The sequence below is a fragment of the Salvelinus namaycush genome, chromosome 8 (genome assembly GCF_016432855.1).
Source record: "Salvelinus namaycush isolate Seneca chromosome 8, SaNama_1.0, whole genome shotgun sequence".
NCBI lineage: Eukaryota > Metazoa > Chordata > Actinopteri > Salmoniformes > Salmonidae > Salvelinus > Salvelinus namaycush.
The window spans coordinates 5,653,865-5,675,757 of NC_052314.1; the positions used below are offsets into that span (position 1 = coordinate 5,653,865).

The window sequence follows — 21,893 nt, forward strand, 5'->3', positions numbered from 1 at the left end:
ATGTGGGAGTGTCTGGTAGGGGTGGAGGACGTGGGAGTGTCTGGTAGGGGTAGTGGACGTGGGAGTGTCTTGTAGGGGTAGAGGGAGTGTCTAGTAGGGGTAGTGGACGTGGGAGTGTCTGGTAGGGGTAGTGGACGTGGGAGTGTCTGGTAGGGGTAGAGGATGTGGGAGTGTCTAGTAGGGGTAGAGGATGTGGGAGTGTCTAGTAGGGGTAGTGGATGTGGGAGTGTCTAGTAGGGGTGGAGGATGTGGGAGTGTCTGGTAGGGGTGGAGGATGTGGGAGTGTCTAGTAGGGGTAGTGGATGTGGGAGTGTCTGGTAGGGGTAGTGGATGTGGGAGTGTCTGGTAGGGGTGGAGGACGTGGGAGTGTCTGGTAGGGGTAGTGGATGTGGGAGTGTCTAGTAGGGGTAGAGGATGTGGGAGTGTCTAGTAGGGGTAGAGGATGTGGGAGTGTCTGGTAGGGGTAGTGGATGTGGGAGTGTCTGGTAGGGGTGGAGGACGTGGGAGTGTCTGGTAGGGGTAGTGGACGTGGGAGTGTCTTGTAGGGGTAGAGGATGTGGGAGTGTCTGGTACGGGTAGAGGGAGTGTCTAGTAGGGGTAGTGGACGTGGGAGTGTCTAGTAGGGGTAGTGAACGTGGGAGTGTCTGGTAGGGGTAGTGGACGTGGGAGTGTCTTGTAGGGGTAGAGGGAGTGTCTAGTAGGGGTAGTGGACGTGGGAGTGTCTGGTAGGGGTAGTGGACGTGGGAGTGTCTGGTAGGGGTAGTGGACGTGGGAGTGTCTGGTAGAGGTAGAGGACATGGGAGTGTCTGGTAGAGGTAGTGGGAGTGTCTGGTACGGGTAGAGGACATGGGAGTGTCTGGTAGGGGTAGTGGGAGTGTCTGGTAGAGGTAGTGGGAGTGTCTGGTACGGGTAGAGGACATGGGAGTGTCTGGTAGGGGTAGAGGACGTGGGAGTGTCTGGTAGGGGTAGTGGGAGTGTCTGGTAGAGGTAGTGGGAGTGTCTGGTAGGGGTAGAGGACGTGGGAGTGTCTGGTAGGGGTAGTGGGAGTGTCTGGTAGAGGTGGAGGACGTGGGAGTGTCTGGTAGAGGTGGAGGACGTGGGAGTGTCTGGTAGAGGTAGAGGACGTGGGAGTGTCTGGTACGGGTAGAGGACATGGGAGTGTCTGGTAGAGGTAGTGGGAGTGTCTTGTAGGGGTAGAGGATGTGGGAGTGTCTGGTAGGGGTAGTGGACGTGGGAGTGTCTTGTAGGGGTAGAGGAGGTGGGAGTGTCTTGTAGGGGTAGAGGACATGGGAGTGTCTGGTAGGGGTAGAGGATGTGGGAGTGTCTGGTAGGGGTAGAGGACGTGGGAGTGTCTGGTAGGGGTAGTGGACGTGGGAGTGTCTGGTAGGGGTAGAGGATGTGGGAGTGTCTAGTAGGGGTAGTGGACGTGGGAGTGTCTGGTAGGGGTAGTGGACGTGGGAGTGTCTGGAGATGGTGGGAATCTAGCGATGCTCTAGAGACACTGAGACTGTTGGACAACTGTCAGTTTTGACAGCGCGTTGGCACGGTGATACATGGAGATGAAACACAGGAGAACTATGAGGCAACGCTATGCTCTAAAACATGGGATACTCAAGGAGTTCCTGGCTGAGTTTCTGGGGACTTTTATCTTGGTTGTAAGTACTGCTGGTTTCATATTCAATATGTGTTTTGGTGAGAAATTGCCTTACAAGGGCAATTTGTAACCTCTCAATACCAGTTATCTTATTGAGCAATTACATAAAAAAATGTATGCTATTTCACATGATTACATTAGGATTATGATTCAATTAAGGGTAGGATTCTGATCAAATTAGGTTTAGATTAGTATTATTTTTTATTTAACTAGGCAAGTCAGTTAAGAACAAATCCTTATTTACAATGACGGCCTGCCCTGTTCAGGAGCAGAACGACAGATTTTGTCAGTTTGGGGATTCGATTTAGCAGCCTTTCGGTTACTGGCCCAACACTCTAACCTCTAGGCTACCTGCCACCCCAATTAGGTTAGGGTTAGAATTAAATTAGTGTTAGGATTATCATTAAATTAGGGTTAGGATTATGATTGGATTAGGGTTAGGATTATGATTGGATTAGGGTTAGGATTATGATTGGATTAGGGTTAGGATTATGATTGGATTAGGGTTAGGATTATGATTGGATTAGGGTTAGGATTATGATTGGATTAGGGTTAGGATTATGATTGGATTAGGGTTAGTAAAAATTAGTAAAGTGAGTAAAGTGTAATCAGAATTAATTAAAATTCTTACAAACTAAATGTAACTGATAGACATTAATCCCATTCAGTACAATACTATTTGCTTGGCTAGACCCGGACTAACTCTCCTTCCCTCTCCCTCTCTTCCCTCTCTTCTTCCCTCTCCCTCTCTTCTTCCCTCTCCTCATCTCCTGTGTTAGTTGTTTGGCGTTGGGTCTGTTGCTCAGACGGTCCTGAGTCGTAATGCCATGGGGGAGACTCTCACCATCCATATAGGCTTCTCTGTAGGACTGATGATGGCAGTGTACGTGGCCGGAGGAGTGTCAGGTAATTATCATATCACATTATAATAATCACACTACAATTAAGTGCGTTTAAAAATATACTTAAAAAAAAAAGAAGCCTGTTCTGAAGCAACGGTGCATTTTTAATGTGACAAACTCTCTCTGCCATTTTGCCGGAGTTTAATGTTGCAGTAAAGCTGTATCAAAGATGTCTACCTCCCAGTGAAATTATCAGCCAACCCAATACATGGCTGAATGAGGTACAGACAAAAACAAAGATTCACAATGCATTTGTACTATTATGTAATGAATGGTGGTTTGTTATTAATTGGAGTTTGCAGGGATCAATGCCTTTTCAAATTAGATATTGGAATTCAGTTCAATCAATGAGGGATGCCATCTCAATTAAACCAATAGTTTTTTTTAAAGTTCCTGGAACCTACTGTGTACACACACACACACACACACACACACACACACACACACACACACACACACACACACACACACACACACACACACACACACACACACACACACACACACACACACACTCTGACTGGAGGCTTACTGAAGTGAAACGTTAAGACATTTGAATTGTTTGATGATAACATTGTAACACGAGGCATTTCCTTTAGAGTAATTTAGTTCATCTGACAACATAACCCCCCTGCACCCTGTCAACAGTCATGTTGTCAGCTCACGTTCTAGACCGATGCAGAACGTGCCAGCTCCAGTTCACAGTTAATACATCTGAACTAGCGATTGATTTCTCACCCATAGCCCTGCTTTGTTCCAGCCCCATCCAGGCCATTCATAACCTCGGGCAGTAAATGTCCTACAAACTCCATTGATCTTAGGCAGTGGCCTCTCTATGACAGACATCTATCTCAGCTCCAACACACTGCAAGGCTGATCGTGAATACAGCAAATAGTTCACAGAGAGGGATTGAAAATGAGATTAATTGCGTACCAACAACAACAGTAACATCATGCAGGTTTAAGATCATGCTCATGCATTTTAAATATTGTGAAAAGAGACCGGGAGTATAGCTGGTCTTAATATATGTCACTTAGCAGTAATTTCAGCCGCTGGAATTACGTTATAGTGAGAGCATATATCTGTAATATGTCTCTTCATCTAATAGTGTAGACGGCTATCTTTCCAACCTCCCCAACCTCTCTCCTCTTTCACTGGCTCATTCTCAATTCGTCTTTCCGTCATTTCTCCTCGGCTTCCTTCTCAAAACTTATTGGAGAAGAAGATCTTGAGGGGGAAGTACCTTTTTGACCTTCTTCAATATGGTTGAGAAGGAGGCAAGGAGATAGGATGGGGAGGAATCACAAGGAAGAATCATTGAGATAGAGCCTGGCTCTCTCTTCTCTCCCAGGAGCCCATGTGAACCCTGCTGTCTCCTTGGCCATGGTGATCCTGGGAAAACTCAAGTTCTATAAGTTCCCCGTCTATGTCATTGCTCAGTTCCTTGGTGCTTTCGCTGGAGCTGCTGCAGTCTTTGGGCTGTATTATGGTGAGTAGTGTGGTCATGTCTGCATTCTGTTACGCACGTCGAAAGTAATAACAGGAGTTGGACAGTAGAATAAGCCAATAGAAAAAGGGAATGTCTGCTCACTGTTTTTCTGCTCCCAAATGCGATTATTTAATAAAAGCTTACTGTGATACAACAAACAATACATTTCTGCATTCTGCTATCACCACGGTGATCTGTTGCTGCAGAGTTGTTGATGACCAAATGCCCATGGAACTGTTCCAACAGATTGCACATGTTTAAAAGCCTTGGGACGTATTGTAACAAATCAGGTCAACTGGCTTAACTCATATTTCCTGCCAAACAAACATATTTTACATGTTTGTTATGAACAACCAATGTTATGAACTTCTGTTATGAACTTCTGTTATGAACTGTTGTTATGAACTGTTGTCATGTGCTCTGGAAGTACAGAAGCTGTCGCTATCTCGCTTTCTAACCAAGGTGCAATAGAAGATCAATTTTTGAAGCAAACGTCCATCGTCTTATCAATATGTGCTGTTATCTTTTCATCTTCTGAATGGCTAAGTTTTGTTTTCTAACTGTGACATTGTCATCCATGTAGATGCGTTCATGGACTTCACCAATGGGATTTTATCAGTGACTGGTATTAACGCCACCGGTCACATCTTTGCCTCTTACCCTGCCAGGTCCCTAACCATCCTCGGAGGACTCATAGACCAGGTAAGAGTGTGTGCGTGTGTGTGTTGCATCCTACTGTGCCAGGTCTCTGACCATCGTAGATGGCCTCATAGATCAGGTGAGACAAGGTCAAGGGTCACGATGAGAGAGACCAGGGGGTAGAGAGACCAGGGGGTAGAGAGACCAGGGGGAGAGAGAGACCAGGGGGAGAGAGAGACCGGGGAGGGAGAGAGAGACCGGGGAGGGAGAGAGAGATCAGGGGGAGAGAGAGAGAGATCAGGGGGGGAGAGAGAGACCAGGGGAGGGAGGGAGAGAGACCAGGGAGGGTGACCAAGGGGAGAGAGAGAGACCAGGGTGGGAGAGAGAGACCAGGGTGGGAGAGAGAGACCAGGGAGGGAGAGAGAGACCAGGGAGGGCGACCAGGGGGAGCGACCAGCATTATGTTCATTAGGCACCACAAAGATGAAAATTCTCTGAGGGACTACCTACCTACTACCTACACATTTTAGTTTTTTGTTGCAAAAAATGTCCGTTGCGCGCCTTAATGAACACCACCTAGGCAAACCAGGCGAGACAAAATCAAGGGGTTGAGAGAGAGACAACCCCTCTGGTACTCCAGCCTGCTCTAGTTACCAGTAGTTACACAATGTTTTGTCAGAGTTAGGCCATTAAACCTTTACATCCCCAGATCTCTGGGACATGTTGCTAATGCAAATTGATTGTCCCACTTTCCTACACATCACATCCCCTCGTTAGCTGGGTTTTGGGGCCAATGACCCTTGTTCTGATGTTCACACTTACCTACTTAAAACACTTTAACATCAACACAGACACAACACAGTAACAATCACGATGGTGTTGCATCCTGTCTTAGACATTACGTTCTCCCAACAAATATAAAGAATAACATTATTCTCCCAACAAATATAAAGAATAACATCACCACTGAAGGATGTTACTTACAATGACTTTTTCCCCTAATAATAATGTGAAATTAACAGCTAATACAGAAAGACTCATATGAAGTCCAAATTACAGAGGAGGAACAGTCTGGAAAAACTCCAGAGCTCGAGTTATAATAAACGTTTTGTTGGTGTACTCAAAGATCCACTATTTACGTGTTTTAACCACTCATATAAAATGGTAGATTATCAGACACTCAACAAGAAGGTCTGATTTCATTATTACTGAAACAGGATCACAGTGGGAAATATAAAGATCCAGTCCATTATTAAAAAGATTGGAGGCCCCTTACACTTCAGTGTTGTGATGCAAAAATGTTAACAAAATGCAGGGCGCATAGAATTAAAAAGGTATTGTCGGATATTATTCATCCTAATCAAACAGGTTGTTTACATGGACGATACATTGGAGATAATATAAGACAAGTACTTGAAACAATAGAACACTATGAAACATTTGGGAAATCAGGCCTGGTATTCATAGCTGACTTTGAAAAGGCCTTTGATAAAGTACAACTAGAATTGATATATTTTTATTTTGGAGAATCTCTTATACAATGGGTTAAAGTTATGTATAGTAACTCTAGGTGTAAAATAGTAAATAATGGCTACGTCTCAGAAAGTATTGAACTGTCAAAAGGACAAAAACAAGGTTGTACATTGTCTCAGTATCTATTGGCTCTGGCCATCAAAATGTTAGGTATCAGAACCAACAATAATATCAAGGGGTTAAAAATCCAGGGCTTAAAAACAAAAGTGTCAATCTATGCCAGTGACTCAAGTTCTCTCTTAAATCTGGAATCGGGATCCCTGCACTGGATGCACAATCTTATTGAGAATCTGGAATATTTCTCTAACCTCTCTGGACTAAAACCTAATTATGATAAGTGTACCATATTACTTATGGCATCATTAAAATACACAACTTTTACATCACCCTGTAGTTTATCGATAAAATGGTCTGACGGTGAAGAAGACATACTTGGCATTCATATCCCGAAATATATAAATTAACTCACTACAACAAATTTCAATAGAAAGTTAGCGAAAAAATAAACAAGATCTTGCAACCATGGAGAGGGAAAATACCTGTATTTTATGGAAAATCACACTGATTAACTTTTCAGTCATATCACAGTTTACTTATTTCTTTATGGTGCTTTTTTTTAAATTATATGAGCAAAAAATATTTAACTTGATTTGGAATGCCAACCAGACTAAATTAAACGTGCATGTTTATATAATGAAAATTAGTTTCCCACTAAAAGCTTCAGTCATACAAATGTTTATATTTAAATACGAACTGGTTCTCCAGTAGACTAGTACGAATGGCTGCGATAGGAGAAAACTGAGGATCAATCAACACCTTTGTAATTACTCCACAATACTAACCTAAATGACAGAGTTAAATGAAGGAAGCCTAACTTGAAGGAAGCCTAACAACTAACTTGATAGAGCTTGAAGTATTGTTTAATGCGCAAATATTGTACAATCCACGTGTGCAAAGCTGATTCAAACATGTACTGAGACTCAGGGAAGTAAATACTTATGTAAATGAGATATTTCTGTATTTAATTTTCAATAAATGTAAAAACATTTCTAAAAACATGTTTTCACTTTATCATTATGGGATGGGGTATTGTGTGTAGATGGGTGAAAAAAATAAATATATTTAATAAATTTTGAATTCAGGCTGTAACACAACAAAATGTGGAATAAGTCAAGAGGTTATGAATACTTTCTGAAGTCTCTGTGTACCAGCTTCTTTTGAGAACCAAAATGTTGACAGCGGCGCCATACAGGTTGCAAAATAGGTGGGAAGAGATTTTCGATGTTCCGTTTTCATGGTACATCGTTTAAGAACGGATACACAAAGCAACACTCAATTTAAATGATAATGTAAAATTTTTGCCACCTACAGAATGTTAGGTCCTGTATATGGGGCATGCAACCATTTATTTTAATTTTATTTATTTATCCCAGCTCTGCATATTTTGATGCAAAGAGACCGAATCATTAGATCACTTCTTTTGGTATTGTCCCTATGTAGCTTGTTTCTGGTCACAGGTTTAAGAGCGGCTGAAAAATCTATACAATTACATGAAACGAACCGTACAAATAGCACTGTATTTGAGATTTGGAAACCCATAGTCAATCAATCAACAAAATAATATACACACCGTTTGTATATTAAAGATTAATATTTTACTATCTGTAAATACTATGTGATTATAAAGGTTCAAAATTTATGTAAAACAGCACAGTTTAAAAATATATATTGCAGATGGAGATCATAAGTCTGGTTTAAGATGACAGGTGGGATGGGCTGAGAGTAGCTTTACGATGATAGGTGGGATGGGCTGAGAGTAGCTTTACGATGACAGGTGGGATGGGCTGAGAGTAGCTTTACGATGACAGGTGGGATGGGCTGAGAGTAGCTTTACGGAGATAGGTGGGATGGACTGAGAGTAGCTTTACGATGACAGGTGGGATGGACTGAGAGTAGCTTTACGATGACAGGTGGGATGGGCTGAGAGTAGCTTTACGATGATAGGTGGGATGGGCTGAGAGTAGCTTTACGATGATAGGCGGGATGGGCTGAGAGTAGCTTTACGATGATAGGCGGGATGGGCTGAGAGTAGCTTTACAATGATAGGCGGGATGGGCTGAGAGTAGCTTTACAATGATAGGCGGGATGGGCTGAGAGTAGCTTTACAATGATAGGTGGGATGGGCTGAGAGTAGCTTTACGATGATAGGTGGGATGGGCTGAGAGTAGCTTTACGATGATAGGTGGGAGGGGCTGAGAGTAGCTTTACGATGATAGGTGGGAGGGGCTGAGAGTAGCTTTACGATGATAGGTGGGATGGGCTGAGAGTAGCTTTACGATGATAGGTGGGATGGGCTGAGAGTAGCTTTACGATGATAGGTGGAATGGGCTGAGAGTAGCTTGACGATGATAGGTGGGATGGGCTGAGAGTAGCTTTACGATGATAGGTGGAATGGGCTGAGAGTAGCTTTACAGAGATAGGTGGGATGTGCTGAAAGCAGGTGAGGGGTGGGTTTAAAAGGCCATGATCTGTAATAGTTAGGACCAAAAAATACTATACAGTGCAAACGGAAAGTATTCAGACCCCTTGACTTTTTCTATATTTTGTTACGTTAGTCTTATTCTAAAATGTTTTTTTTTTTAGAAATGTTAAGGTCCCCAAGATCACAGTGGCCTCCATTATTCTTAAACAGAGTAAGTTTGTAACCACCAAGACTCTTCCTAGAGCTGGTCGCCCGATCAAACTGAGCAATCGGGGGAGAAGGGCCTTGGTCAGGGAGGTGACCAAGAACCCTCTGGTCACTCTGACAGAGCACCAGAGTTCCTCTGTGGAGATGGCAGAACCTTCCAGAAGGACAACCATCTCTGCAGCACTCCACCAATCAGGCCTTTATGGTAAGAGTGGCCAGACGGAAGCCACTCCTCAGTAAAAGGCACATGACAGCCTGCTTGGAGTTTGCCAAAAAGGCACCTAAAGAACTCTCAGAATATGAGAAACAAGATTATCTGATCTGATGTAACCAAGATTGAACTCTTTGGCCTGAATGCCAAGGTTCATGTCTGGAGGAAACCTGGCACCATCCCTACAGTGAAGCAAAGTGATGGCAGCAACATGCTGTGGGGATGTTTTTCAGTGGCAGGGACTGGGAGACTAGTCAGGATTGAGGGAAAGATGAATGGAGCAAAGTACAGAGAGATCCTTGATGAAAACCTGCTCCAGAGCGCTCAGGACCTCAGACTGGGGCGAAGGTTCACCTTCCAACAGGACAATGACCCTAAGCACACAGCCAAGACAATGCAGGAGTGACTTCGGGACAAGTCTCTGAATATCCTTGATTGGCCTAGCCAGAGCCCGGACTTGAACCCGATCGAACATCTCTGGGAGAGACCTGAAAACAGCCTGAAAAAAACATGAAAATAACCTGACAGAGCTTTAGAGGATCTGCAGAGAAGAATGGGAGAAACTCGCCAAATACAGGTATGCCAAGCTTGTAGCTTCACACCCAAGAAGACTTGATGCTGTAATCGCTGCCAAAAGGTGTTTCAACAAAGTACTGAGTAAAGGGTCTGAATACTTATGTAAATGTGATATTTTAGTTTTTTATATTTAATACATTTGCAAAAATATCTAAAAATCAGTTTTTGCTTTGTCATTAAGATGTGTTGTGTGTACAGTCGTGGCCAAAAGTTTTGAGAATGACATATTAATTTCCACTAAGTTTGCTGCTTCAGTGTCTTTAGATATTTTTGTCAGATGTTACTATGGAATACTGAAGTATAATTATAAGCATTTCATAAGTGTCAAATGCTTTTATTGACAATTACATGAAGTTGATGCAAAGAGTCAATATTTGCAGTGTTGACCCTTCTTTTTCAAGACCTCTGCAATCCGCCCTGGCAGGCTGTCAATTAACTTCTGGGCCACATCCTGACTGATGGCAGCCCATTCTTGCATAATCGATGCTTGGAGTTTGTCAGAATTTGTGGGGTTTTGTTTGTCCACCACAGCCTCTTGAGGATTGACCACAAGTTCTGGGGAGTTTCCTGGCCATGGACCCAAAATATCGATGTTTTGTTCCCCGAGCCACTTAGTTATCACGTTTGCCTTATGGCAAGGTCCTCCATCATGCTGGAAAAGGCATTGTTCGTCACCAAACTGTTCCTGGATGGTTGGGAGAAGTTGCTCTCGGAGGATGTGTTGGTACCATTCTTTATTCATGGCTGTGTTCTTAGGCAAAATTGTGAGTGAGTCCACTCCCTTGGCCGAGAAGCAACCCCACACATGAATGGTCTCAGGATGCTTTACTGTTGGCATGACACAGGACTGATGGTAGCGTTCACCTTGTCTTCTCCGGACAAGCTTTTTTCTGGATGCCCCAAACAATCGGAAAGGGGATTCATCAGAGAAAATTACTTTAACACAGTCCTCAGCAGTCCAATCCCTGTACCTTTTGCAGAATATCAGTCTGTCCCTGTTGTTTTTCCTGGAGATAAGTGGTTTCTTTGCTGCCCTTCTTGACACCAGGCCATCCTCCAAAAGTCTTCGCCTCACTGTGCGTGCAGATGCACTCACACTTCTGTACTGGTGGTGCCCCGATCCCGCAGCTGAATCAACTTTAGGAGACAGTCCTGGCGCTTGCTGGACTTTCTTGGGCGCCCTGAAGCCTTCTTCACAACAATTGAACCGCTCTCCTTGAAGTTCTTGATGATCCGATAAATGGTTGATTTAGGTGCAATCTTACTGGCAGCAATATCCTTGCCTGTGAAGCCCTTTTTGTGCAAAGCAATGATGACGGCACGTGTTTCCTTGCAGGTAGCCATGTTTGATAGAGGAAGAACAATGATTCCAAGCACCACCCTCCTTTAGAAGCTTCCAGTCTGTTATTCGAACTCAATCAGCATGACAGAGTGATTTCCAGCCTTGTCCTCGTCAACACTCACACCTGTGTTAACGAGAGAATCACTGACATGATGTCAGCTGGTCCTTTTGTGGCAGGGCAGTGGAAATGTTTTCCCAATGTTCTCCCAACAAATATAAAGATTAACATTACGGTCTCCCAACAAATATATATTTTAATTTTTACATTTTTTATTTAACTAGGCAAGTCAGTTAAAAAATATATATTATTTACAATGACGACCTACCTCGGCCAAACCTGGACGACGCTGGGCCAATTGTGCGCCACCCTATGGGACTCCCAATCACAGCCGGATGTGATGCAGTCTGGATGAAGAATAACATTATGTTCTCCAAACAAATATAAAGAATAACATTTCAACAATTTTCTTTGTAACCTGCTGGAATATTAAAATAAATGAAAATATCACCAGGTATTACTGAATGTCCTTTTATTTAAATGATCAACCAGGGTCCATTTCCTTCCTGAATTGACTGAATTGAAATGTAATTGACCCAATGCTGTTGTCAACAATAAAATTATTTTTGAAATCATCTTACCACAGAGATTCTAAACCCAGATGCGCAACATTGAGAGATTTCCGGGAGTGTTTTCCGAAACAGACCAAGCAGACCCGGCCGGGGTTTTAGAAGTCAATGAGAGAAGTGAAAAGCTCTTCCTTAATTGTTGATTTTTTTTTTTTTAATCTAAAGGAACAACCAAGATTCAAGATGTCTTCAGTAATTGAACATGTTATTACTCCAACCTCGCGAGTGACAAACTGATACGTTTTTATTTTAGTCAAAAACAACTTTATCGAAGAAGTGCCTTTAATTTGACAGCCTTCACATGCACAGTGAGACGACCGTTAGCCCCGATCACTTAGCTAGCCAACATCGCCGACAAGCGTGAACAGGGATTCGGGCCTATCTTCATACTGTATTCTTTGATTGTACTCTCCAGGCAGCGGGAACAGGCATGCTGGTGTTGTGTATCCTGGCCATCAACGATGGGAAGAACATCGGCGCCCCTAGGGGCATGGAGCCACTGTGCATCGGCCTGATCATCATGGCTATCGGGGTGTCCATGGGGCTGAACTGTGGGTACCCCCTCAACCCTGCCAGGGACCTGGGGCCACGGCTCTTTACTGCTGTAGCAGGCTGGGGCTGGGAGGTGTTCAGGTAACTCATAATATAATACTGTATAATATAATATATGCGGCTAAGATTAGAGGTAAGTACCCCCTCAACCCTGCCAGACACCCGGGGCCACGGCACTTCACTGCAGTAGCAGACTGGGGAGTCTTCAGGTAGAAGGGTTCAGGTAACTCATATAGAAGTGTTCAGGTAACTCATATAGAAGTGTTCAGGTAACTCATATCGAAGTGTTCAGGTAACTCATATAGAAGTGTTCAGGTAACTCATATAGAAGTGTTCGGGTAACTCATATAGAAGTGTTCGGGTAACTCATATAGAAGTGTTCGGGTAACTCATATAGAAGTGTTCGGGTAACTCATATAGAAGTGTTCAGGTAACTCATATCGAAGTGTTCGGGTAACTCATATAGAAGTGTTCGGGTAACTCATATAGAAGTGTTCGGGTAACTCATATAGAAGTGTTCGGGTAACTCATATAGAAGTGTTCGGGTAACTCATATAGAAGTGTTCGGGTAACTCATATAGAAGGGTTCGGGTAACTCATATAGAAGGGTTCGGGTAACTCATATAGAAGGGTTCGGGTAACTCATATAGAAGGGTTCGGGTAACTCATATAGAAGGGTTCGGGTAACTCATATAGAAGTGTTCAGGTAACTCATATAGAAGTGTTCAGGTAACTCATATAGAAGTGTTCATGTAACTCATGTCGATCAAAGACTAGACCAGTGTGTCACAAACTTCTAGTTCCACTTACTGGATCTATTCCAAAACTAGCTTGATTATTAGTTGACCGTTTTAATCAAATCGTCCTTTGATTGTCTGGTATTGATAGGTGAAAAAACAACCCTGTGTTGATTGGTGTTATATAACCTCACATGCACAGCAACACCTCACATCACATGCATTCAATGTTAGCTAATTATCTGTTGTCATGCTCTGTGCTACCCCGTTGGGTTACTGCCTGCCTACTATTGAATTGAACTTTCAAAGCTTTGGAGCTTGGAAAGTAGACTGAGATTTAAATTATAAATGGTGCTGTAAAAAACGAACAGTTGTCCTTCTGGGTAATTCTGTGATGGCCGCATCGAGCCGCACTTATACTGCATTAGGAAAGTATTCAGACCCTTTGACTTTTTCCACATTTTATTACGCTACAGCATTTTTTTTACCATCAATCTCCACACAATACCCCATAATGACGAAGTGAAAACAGGTTTTTAGAAATGTTTGCAAATGTATTAAAAATAAACAGAAATGCCTTATTTACATAAGTATTCACACCCGTTGCTATGAGACGCGAAATTTAGCTCTGTTGCATCCTGTTGTCATTGATCATTCTTGAGATATTTCTACAACTTGATTGGAGTCCATCTGTGGTAAATTCAATTGATTGGACATGATTTGGAAAGGCACACACACCTGTCTATATAAGGTCTCACAGTTGACAGTGCATGTCAGAGCAAAAACCAAGCCATGAGGTAGAAGGAATTTTCCATAGAGCTCCAAGACAGGATTGTGTCGAGGCACAAATCTGGGGAAGGGTACCAAAACATTTCTGCAGCATTGAAGGTCCACAACAACACAGTGGCCTCCATCGTTCTTAAATTAAGGATCGGACCCTTTTTTTTCAATTTCCGCCAAAAATGACATACCCAAATCTAACTGTCTGTAGCTCAGGACCTGAAATAAGGACACATTTATGTATATTCTTGATACTGTAACGACCCTGGGTTTATAAGCGCGGATATCGACTCTGCCGTTCGAGCATGCTTTTGCGGCACAGTTGATAGCGCGCCGGACTTCGGGCTAGAAGGTCGAGGGTTCGAGACCTGCTCCCTGCCTGTTTCATTACATTGGTGTCAGAAGTGATCGGACCTTGCATCCACGACAGTGCGTGTGCTTGGCCGGTGAGCGCGTTCCTGTAAGACGCAGAATCGCAAGCTAGCGTGAGGATGTGCTCTTTGAAAGGAGGGAGTAGTGTAACGACCTTGGGTTTATAAGCGCGGAAATCGACTCTGCCGCACGAGCATGCTTTTGCGGCACAGTCGATAGCGCGCCGGACTTCGGGCTGGAAGGTCGAGGGTTCGAGACCTGCTCCCTGCTGTTTCATTACAATACTATTTGAAAGGAAACACTTTGAAGTTTGTGGAAATGTGAAATTAATATAGGAGAATATAACACATTAGATCTGGTAAAAGATAATACAAACAAAAAAACATGATTTTTTATATATATATATATTTTTCATCATCTTTGAAATGCAAGAGAAAGGCCATACATTCAGATAGGAGTCGAAGTGTAATTTAGATTTTGGCCAACAGATGGCAGCATGGTGTGTGCAAAGTTTCAGACTGATCCAGTGAATAATTACGTCACCACACAATATTTTGTATCAAGTCTGCCAGGAGTTTGCCCAAATGTGCCGAATTGGTCAACTGATACATTTCCAAGTATATACAGTTGAAGTCGGAAGTTTACATACACTTAGGTTGGAGTCATTAAAACTCGTTTTTCAACCACTCCACAAATTTCTTGTTAACAAACTATAGTTTTGGCAAGTCGGTTAGGACATCTACTTTGTGCATGACACATGTCATTTTTCCAACAATTGTTTACAGACAGATCATTTCACTATCTCACAATTCCAGTTGGTCAGAAGTTTACATACACTAAGTTGACTGTGCCCTTAAACAGCTTGGAAAATTCCAGAAAATGATGTCATGGCTTTAGAAGCTTCTGATAGGCTAATTGAGTCAATTGGAGGTGTACCTGTGGATGTATTTTAAGGCCTACCTTCAAACTCAGTGCCTCTAAGCGTGACATCATGGGAAAATCAAAAGAAATCAACCAAGACCTCAGACAAAAAAATGTAGACCTCCACAGGTCTGTTTCATCCTTCCAAACGCCTGAAGGTACCACGTTCATCTGTACAAAGAATAGTACGCAAGTATAAACACCATAGGACCACGCAGCCGTCATACCGCTCAGGAAGGAGACGTGTTCTGTCTCCTGGAGATGAATGTGCATTGGTGCGAAAGTGCAAATCAATCCCAGAACAACAGCAAAGGACCTTGTGAAGATGCTGGAGGAAACAGGTACAAAAGTATCTATATCCACAGTAAAACAAGTCCTATATCGACATAACCTGAAAGGCCACTCAGCAAGGAAGAAGCCACTGCTCCAAAACCACCATAAAAAGCCAGACTATGGTTTGCAACTGCACACGGGAACAAAGATCATACTTTTTGGAGAAATGTCCTCTGGTCTGATGAAACAAAAATAGAACTGTTTGGCCATAATGACCATCGTTATGTTTGGAGGAAAAAGGGGGATCCTTGCAAGCCGAAGAACAGCATCCCAACCGTGGAGCACGGGGGTGGCAGCATCATGTTGTGGGGGTGCTATGCTGCGAGAGGGACTGGTGCACTTCACAAAATAGATGGCATCATGAGGGAGGAAAATTATGTAGATATATTGAAGCAACATCTCAAGACATCAGTCAGGAAGTTAAATCTTGGTTGCCAATGGGTCTTCCAAATGGACAATGACACCAAACATACTTCCAAAGTTGTGGCAAAATGGCTTAAGGACAACAAAGTCAAGGTATTGGAGTGGCCATCACAAAGCCCTGACCTCAATCCTATAGAAAAAGTTGTGGGCAGAACTGAAAAAGCGTGTGCGAGCAAGGAGGCCTACAAACCTGACTCAGTTACACCAGCTCTGTCAGGAGGAATGGGCCAAAATTCACCCAACTTATTGTGGGAAGCTTGTGGAAGGCTAGCCGAAACGTTTGACCCAAGTTAAACAATTTAAAGGCAATGCTACCAAATACTAATTGAGTGTATGTAAACTTCTGACCCACTGGGAATGTGATGAAAGAAATAAAAGCTGAAATAAATCATTCTCTCAGCTATTATTCTGACATTTCACATTCAGGAATTGTGAAAAACTGAGTTTAGATGTATTTGGCTGAGGTGTATGTAAACTTCCGACTGTACATTCTACAGACCCTACTTAGTATTACCTACAATAGTTTCCAGAGTTCCTCTGTGGAGATGGGAGAACCTTCCAGAAGAACAACCATCTCTGCAGCACTCCACCAATAAGGCCTTTATGGCCGAGTAGCCAGATGGAAGTCACTCCTCAGTAAAAGGCACATGACAGCCCGCTTGGAGTTTGCCAAAGGCACCTAAAGGACTCTCAGACCATGAGAAACAAGATTCTCTGGTCTGATGAAACCAAGATTGAACACTTTGGTCTGAATGCCAAGTGTCACGTCTGGAGGAAACCTGGCACCATCCCTACGGTGAAGCATGGTGGTGGCAGCATCATGCAGTGGGGATGTTTTTCAGTGGCAGGGACTGGGAGACTAGTCAGGGTTGAGGGAAAGAAGAACAGAGCAAAGTACAGAGAGATCCTTGATGAAAACCTGCTCCAGAGTGCTCAGGACCTCAGACTGGGGCGAAGGTTCACCTTCCAACAGGACAATGACCCGAAGCACACAGCCAAGACAACGCAGGAGTGGCTTCGGGACAAGTCTCTGAATATCCTCGAGTGGCCCAGCGAAAGCCCGGACTTGAACACGATCGGATATCTCTGGAGAGACCTGAAAATAGCTGTGCAGTGATGCTCCCCATCCAACCTGACAAAGCTTCAGAGGATTTGCAGAGAAGAATGGGAGAAACTCCCAAAATACATGTGTGCCAAGCTTGTACCGTCATACCCAAAAAGACTCGAGGCTGTAATCACTGCCAAAGGTGCTTCAATCTACTTATGTAAATGTCATATTTCATATTTTTTATTTGTAATACATTTGCAAACATAAAAAAAACTGTTTTTGCTTTGTCACTATGGGGTATTGTGTGTAGATTGATGAGGGGGATAAAAACTATTTAATCCATTTTTAGAGTAAGGCTGTAACGTAACAAAATGTGGAAAAAGTCAAGGGGTCTGAATACTTTCCGAATGCACTGTACAAGGCTTAAGAAAGTATTTATAAGTGTGGCTAGACGCGTAACGGCATTATCCAGAAGGACAGCTGGATAATGTGTTCTTATACCTTCATCTATTGCATGTGTTATGTGTTCTTGTAATGTGTGTGTATATATGTGTGTGTGCCTACCTATACACAGCACGTCAGACTACTGGTGGTGGGTCCCGGTGGCGGGGCCGATGATAGGGGGCGTGGTCGGGGCCCTGGTCTACTTCCTGTTCATCGAGATGCATCACAAACAGCCTGAGAAACCCCACGAGGAGGAAGAGGAGGAGGACGAAGAGGAGGAAGAGGATCTGGAGGAGGACAGCAGTCTTAAGGACAAATATGAGATGATTACCATGAGTTAAAGAGTCAGAGAGATTCATTCACTTGTCAAGGACTATAAAAGAAAACGTCCGTCTGTCTGGTTCAGATCAATGTTACTGTAAAGTCAATCAGGAGAGGAATGTCATGTTGGGAGACACACACACACACACGACAGGACAGGCTTGCTCTCTCAGTGTGCTATGGTGAAATCCTGTGGTAGAGGGAGTAGAAGAGTTATAACCTGTTGTTACATGTCATAGCCTTTAGTAACCAGACCGGTATGCTACGTATGAGTGAACGATCAGAGTACGGTTTATAGCCTGTTGTTACATGTCATAGCCTTTAGTAACCAGACCAGTATGCTACGTATGAGTGAACGATCAGAGTACGGTTTATAGCCTGTTGTTACATGTCATAGCCTTTAGTAACCAGACCAGTATGCTACGTATGAGTGAACGATCAGAGTACGGTTTATAGCCTGTTGTTACATGTCACAGCCTTTAGTAACCAGACCGGTATGCTACGTATGAGTGAACGATCAGAGTACGGTTTATAGCCTGTTGTTACATGTCACAGCCTTTAGTAACCAGACTGGTGTGCTACTTACGAGCGACTGATCACAGTACAAGGCCTTTTAGCCCGCTGCTGATGGGCGCTCCAATAGTCAGTCTACATGGAGAAACCCTGTAGAACAGGTTATTGCTACTGTTTAAATAGGTAAAGATACAGAATGGTTAGTTCATAATGATGTGCTTATATGTAGCAATCCGCAACACTGGAAAAGTAATATTATGTATATATAATATTTCGCCCTTTACGATTCCATTTGGACTACACCTCTGTCAGTTTTATGTAAATGAGATTCCATTTGGACTACACCTCTGCTAGTTTTATGTAAATGAGATTCCATTTGGACTACACATCTGTCAGGTTTATGTAAATGATGTTCATGCAGACAATTAACCCAGACCCATTTGATGACGTTTTTGTTGTTGTAGCAATGTCTGCGTTGTAATTTCAGAAGGTATAGCTTTAATGTAGGCTTTTATTGCAATTTTTGACCATACACTTCATACTCTGTGCACTGAAAGAGACCACGTGCGTATCTAAGGAAACCATGAGAAATAACAAATATAACAACAACTACTGTTACAATTCATGAATTCATGTATGACAGTTAAAAGTTTTGTTGCCATTGTATAATATTCAATTATTATGTTTGTTTATTGTTGTGCTTTTTCTGTTTTTGATTTTGTATTGTTGTCATGGAAATAGTATCCAAACTATTTCAATGTGACAAATGTATTCCTGTTTGTGTAAACAAATATTATTACTTGGATGCATAATAAAAAATTAAATAAATAAATGGTGTCTTGTATTTTTTAAGTAAAACTTGTTATCATGGCACCGAGGAGCAAAAGAGCCTGGTCCCAGATCTGTTTGTGTTGTCTCGACAACTCCTTTGAGCCTTTACATGACAACAACCATAGGAGTTAAATAGATATGGAACCAGGCTTGGCGCAAAACACACACTGATAAAGTTTGTTGGTAGAAAACCTGTTGCATAATGCCATCACTTTTGGCCATTCATTTATAACCAGACAGACTCATAAAGGCTCCTGTTCTGTAATGTGACAGAATAAACCACAATGATCCAATGGAGACCTCTATTTCAACATGGGCCTGGTGTACAAGGCACTACACAGGCTGGACGAGGCTCTAGTGTTCTTCCAGAGGACAGTCAGGAGTTATTCACTTTTAGAAAAAAGGGTTCCAAAAGGGTTCTTCGGCTGTCCCCATAGGACAACCCTTTTTGGTTCCAGGTAGAACCCTTTTTGGTTCCATTTAGAACTCTTTTGGGTTCCATGTAGAACTCTCTATGTAAAGGGTTTTACATGGAACCCAAAAGGGTTCTACCTGGAACCAAAACGCCTTCTTCAAAGGGTTGTCCTATGGGGACAGCCGACGAACCGTTTCAGGGTCTAGATAGCATCTTTTTTTCTAAGAGTATAGGAGGTATGCAGGCTGTGGATAGGTCTACGTCTGCCTCTCATACAAAGTATCATGGTAGGAGGGACTTTCTGTTCATTCCTTTGTTTATTGAATCTATAATATTACACTGCATTCAGGAAGTATTCAGACCCCTTGACCTTTTCCACATTTTGTTACGTTACAGCCTTATTCTAAAATTGATTAAATAAAAAAATCCTCAATCTACACACAATATCCTATAATGACAAAACGAAAACAGGTATTTAGAAATATTAGCAAATGTATTAAAAATAAAAAAGAGAAAATACCTTATTTACGTATTCAGAATCTTTGCTATGAGTCTGTAAATTGAGCTCAGGTGCTTCCTGTTTCCATTGACCATCCTTGAGATGTTTCTACAACTTCATTGGAGTTCACCTGGGATAAATTCGATTGATTGGACATGATTTGGAAAGGCACACACCTGTCTAAATAAGGTCCCATAATTGACAGTTGCATGTCAAAGCAAAAACCAAGCCATGAGGTTGAAGGAATTGTCCGTAGCGCTCCGAGACAGGATTGTGTTGAGGCACAGATCAGGGGAAGGGTACCAAAACATGTCTGCAGCTTTGAAGGTCCCCAAGAACACAGTGGTCTCCATCATTCTTAAATGGAAGAAGTTTGGAACCACCAAGGCTCTTCCTAGAGCTGGCTGGCCGCCCGGCCAAACTGAGCAATTGGGGGAGAAGGGCCTTGGTCAGGGAGGTGACCAAGAACCCGCTGGTCACTCTGACAGAGCTCCAGAGTTCCTCTGTGGAGATGGGAGAACATTCCAGGAGGACAACCATCTCTGCGGTACTCCACCAATCAGGCCTTTATGGTAGAGTGGCCAGACAGAAGCCACTCGTTAGTAAAAGGCACATGACAACCCGCTTGGAGTTTGCCAAAGGCACCTAAAGGACTCTCAGACCATGAGAAACAAAATTCTCTGGCCTCATGAAACCAAGATGTAACTATTTTTGGCCTGAATTTTTTTTTGTTGCTTTGTCATTATGGGGTATTGTGTGTAGATTGAGGATGAGGAAAAAACATTTTTTTTGTTTTGTTTTTTGTTTTAATTTTTTTATCCCATTTTCTCCCCAATTTTCGTGGTATCCAATCGCTAGTAATTACTATCTTGTCTCATCGCTACAACTCCCGTACGGGCTCGGGAGAGACGAAGGTTGAAAGCCATGCGTCCTCCGAAGCACAACCCAACCAAGCCGCACTGCTTCTTAACACAGCGCGCCTCCAACCCGGAAGCCAGCCGCACCAATGTGTCGGAGGAAACACCGTGTACCTGGCCCCCTTGGTTAGCGCGCACTGCGCCCGGCCCGCCACAGGAGTCGCTGGAGCGCGATGACACAAGGATATCCCTACCGGCCAAACCCTCCCTAACCCGGACGACGCTATGCCAATTGTGCGTCGCCCCACGGACCTCCCGGTCGCGGCCGGCTGCGACAGAGCCTGGGCGCGAACCCAGAGACTCTGGGGGCGCAGTTAGCACTGCGATGCAGTGCCCTAGACCACTGCGCCACGGGAGGCCCCCGGAAAAAACAATTTAATCGATTTTAGAATAACGCTGTAACGTAACAAAATGTGGAAAAAGTGAAGGGGTCTGAGTACTTTCCGAAGGCACAATGTGCCCATATATCCTGGATGTGTCTACACATTGAATACAAAATGTGTCTGTATTGTGACCAGATTTCCCGGTCCTTTCCTTTATGCAAATCATTTTCACAGTTATTCTTTCAAAATATGATTAATTTATTGTAAGAAGGATACTGATGTAATCAGTCAACGGTGCCACCTGTCAATTTTAGAGAGCGGGAAAAATTATTATTTAAATGATTTCACTGTCCAGATCTGTCTACACTTGTACGATATCCAGACACAATTGTGTCTGACTACCTCTGGAGGTGGGCAGGATAATCTGATCAAATGAAAAATCACCCGCGGGCTGCCAGTTGGGGAACCCTGCTTTACTGGGTGGGAAGGCATCTGAGAGACGGGTTATAGAGCAGCTGCAGGGGTGTCTCCAGGACAGCAGAGAGGGAGTGACTGATGTCAGGCTGACAGGTATGGTACAGATCTGTTTCCAGTGGCGTCTATTCGTGGATGCCAAAGGGAAGCAAGGCTTCCCAATTATTAAAAAAAATATATAAAATAATGTATCTTTCGTCTCTCTGTGTTTCATCATTTTCCTTGAATTCGCAAGAGGTTGAATGTATCTCACAGGAGAAAGTATCCGAGCGAGTGAAACAGCGCCCCTTTGTCTCTATACGTGTAGGTAGGCCATCTATCTGATGC

The 21,893-nt window shown here is 43.2% G+C and overlaps 2 protein-coding genes across 2 annotated transcripts; one reads left to right on the forward strand and one right to left on the reverse strand.

The window, feature by feature from the left end:
- Positions 1–398: 398 nt before the first annotated feature.
- On the reverse strand, positions 399–1,154 carry LOC120051670 (extensin-like). Its single transcript, XM_038998562.1, has one exon. The coding sequence runs from the start codon at positions 1,152–1,154 to the stop codon at positions 399–401; it is 756 nt and encodes a 251-aa protein (XP_038854490.1).
- Positions 1,155–1,436: 282 nt separating this feature from the next.
- LOC120051736 (aquaporin-9-like) lies at positions 1,437–18,878 on the forward strand. Its single transcript, XM_038998621.1, has 6 exons — positions 1,437–1,655; positions 2,434–2,560; positions 3,909–4,046; positions 4,630–4,748; positions 12,079–12,296; positions 17,404–18,878. The coding sequence occupies exons 1-6, from the start codon at positions 1,554–1,556 to the stop codon at positions 17,612–17,614; spliced, it is 915 nt and encodes a 304-aa protein (XP_038854549.1). The 5' UTR covers positions 1,437–1,553; the 3' UTR covers positions 17,615–18,878.
- Positions 18,879–21,893: the final 3,015 nt, after the last annotated feature.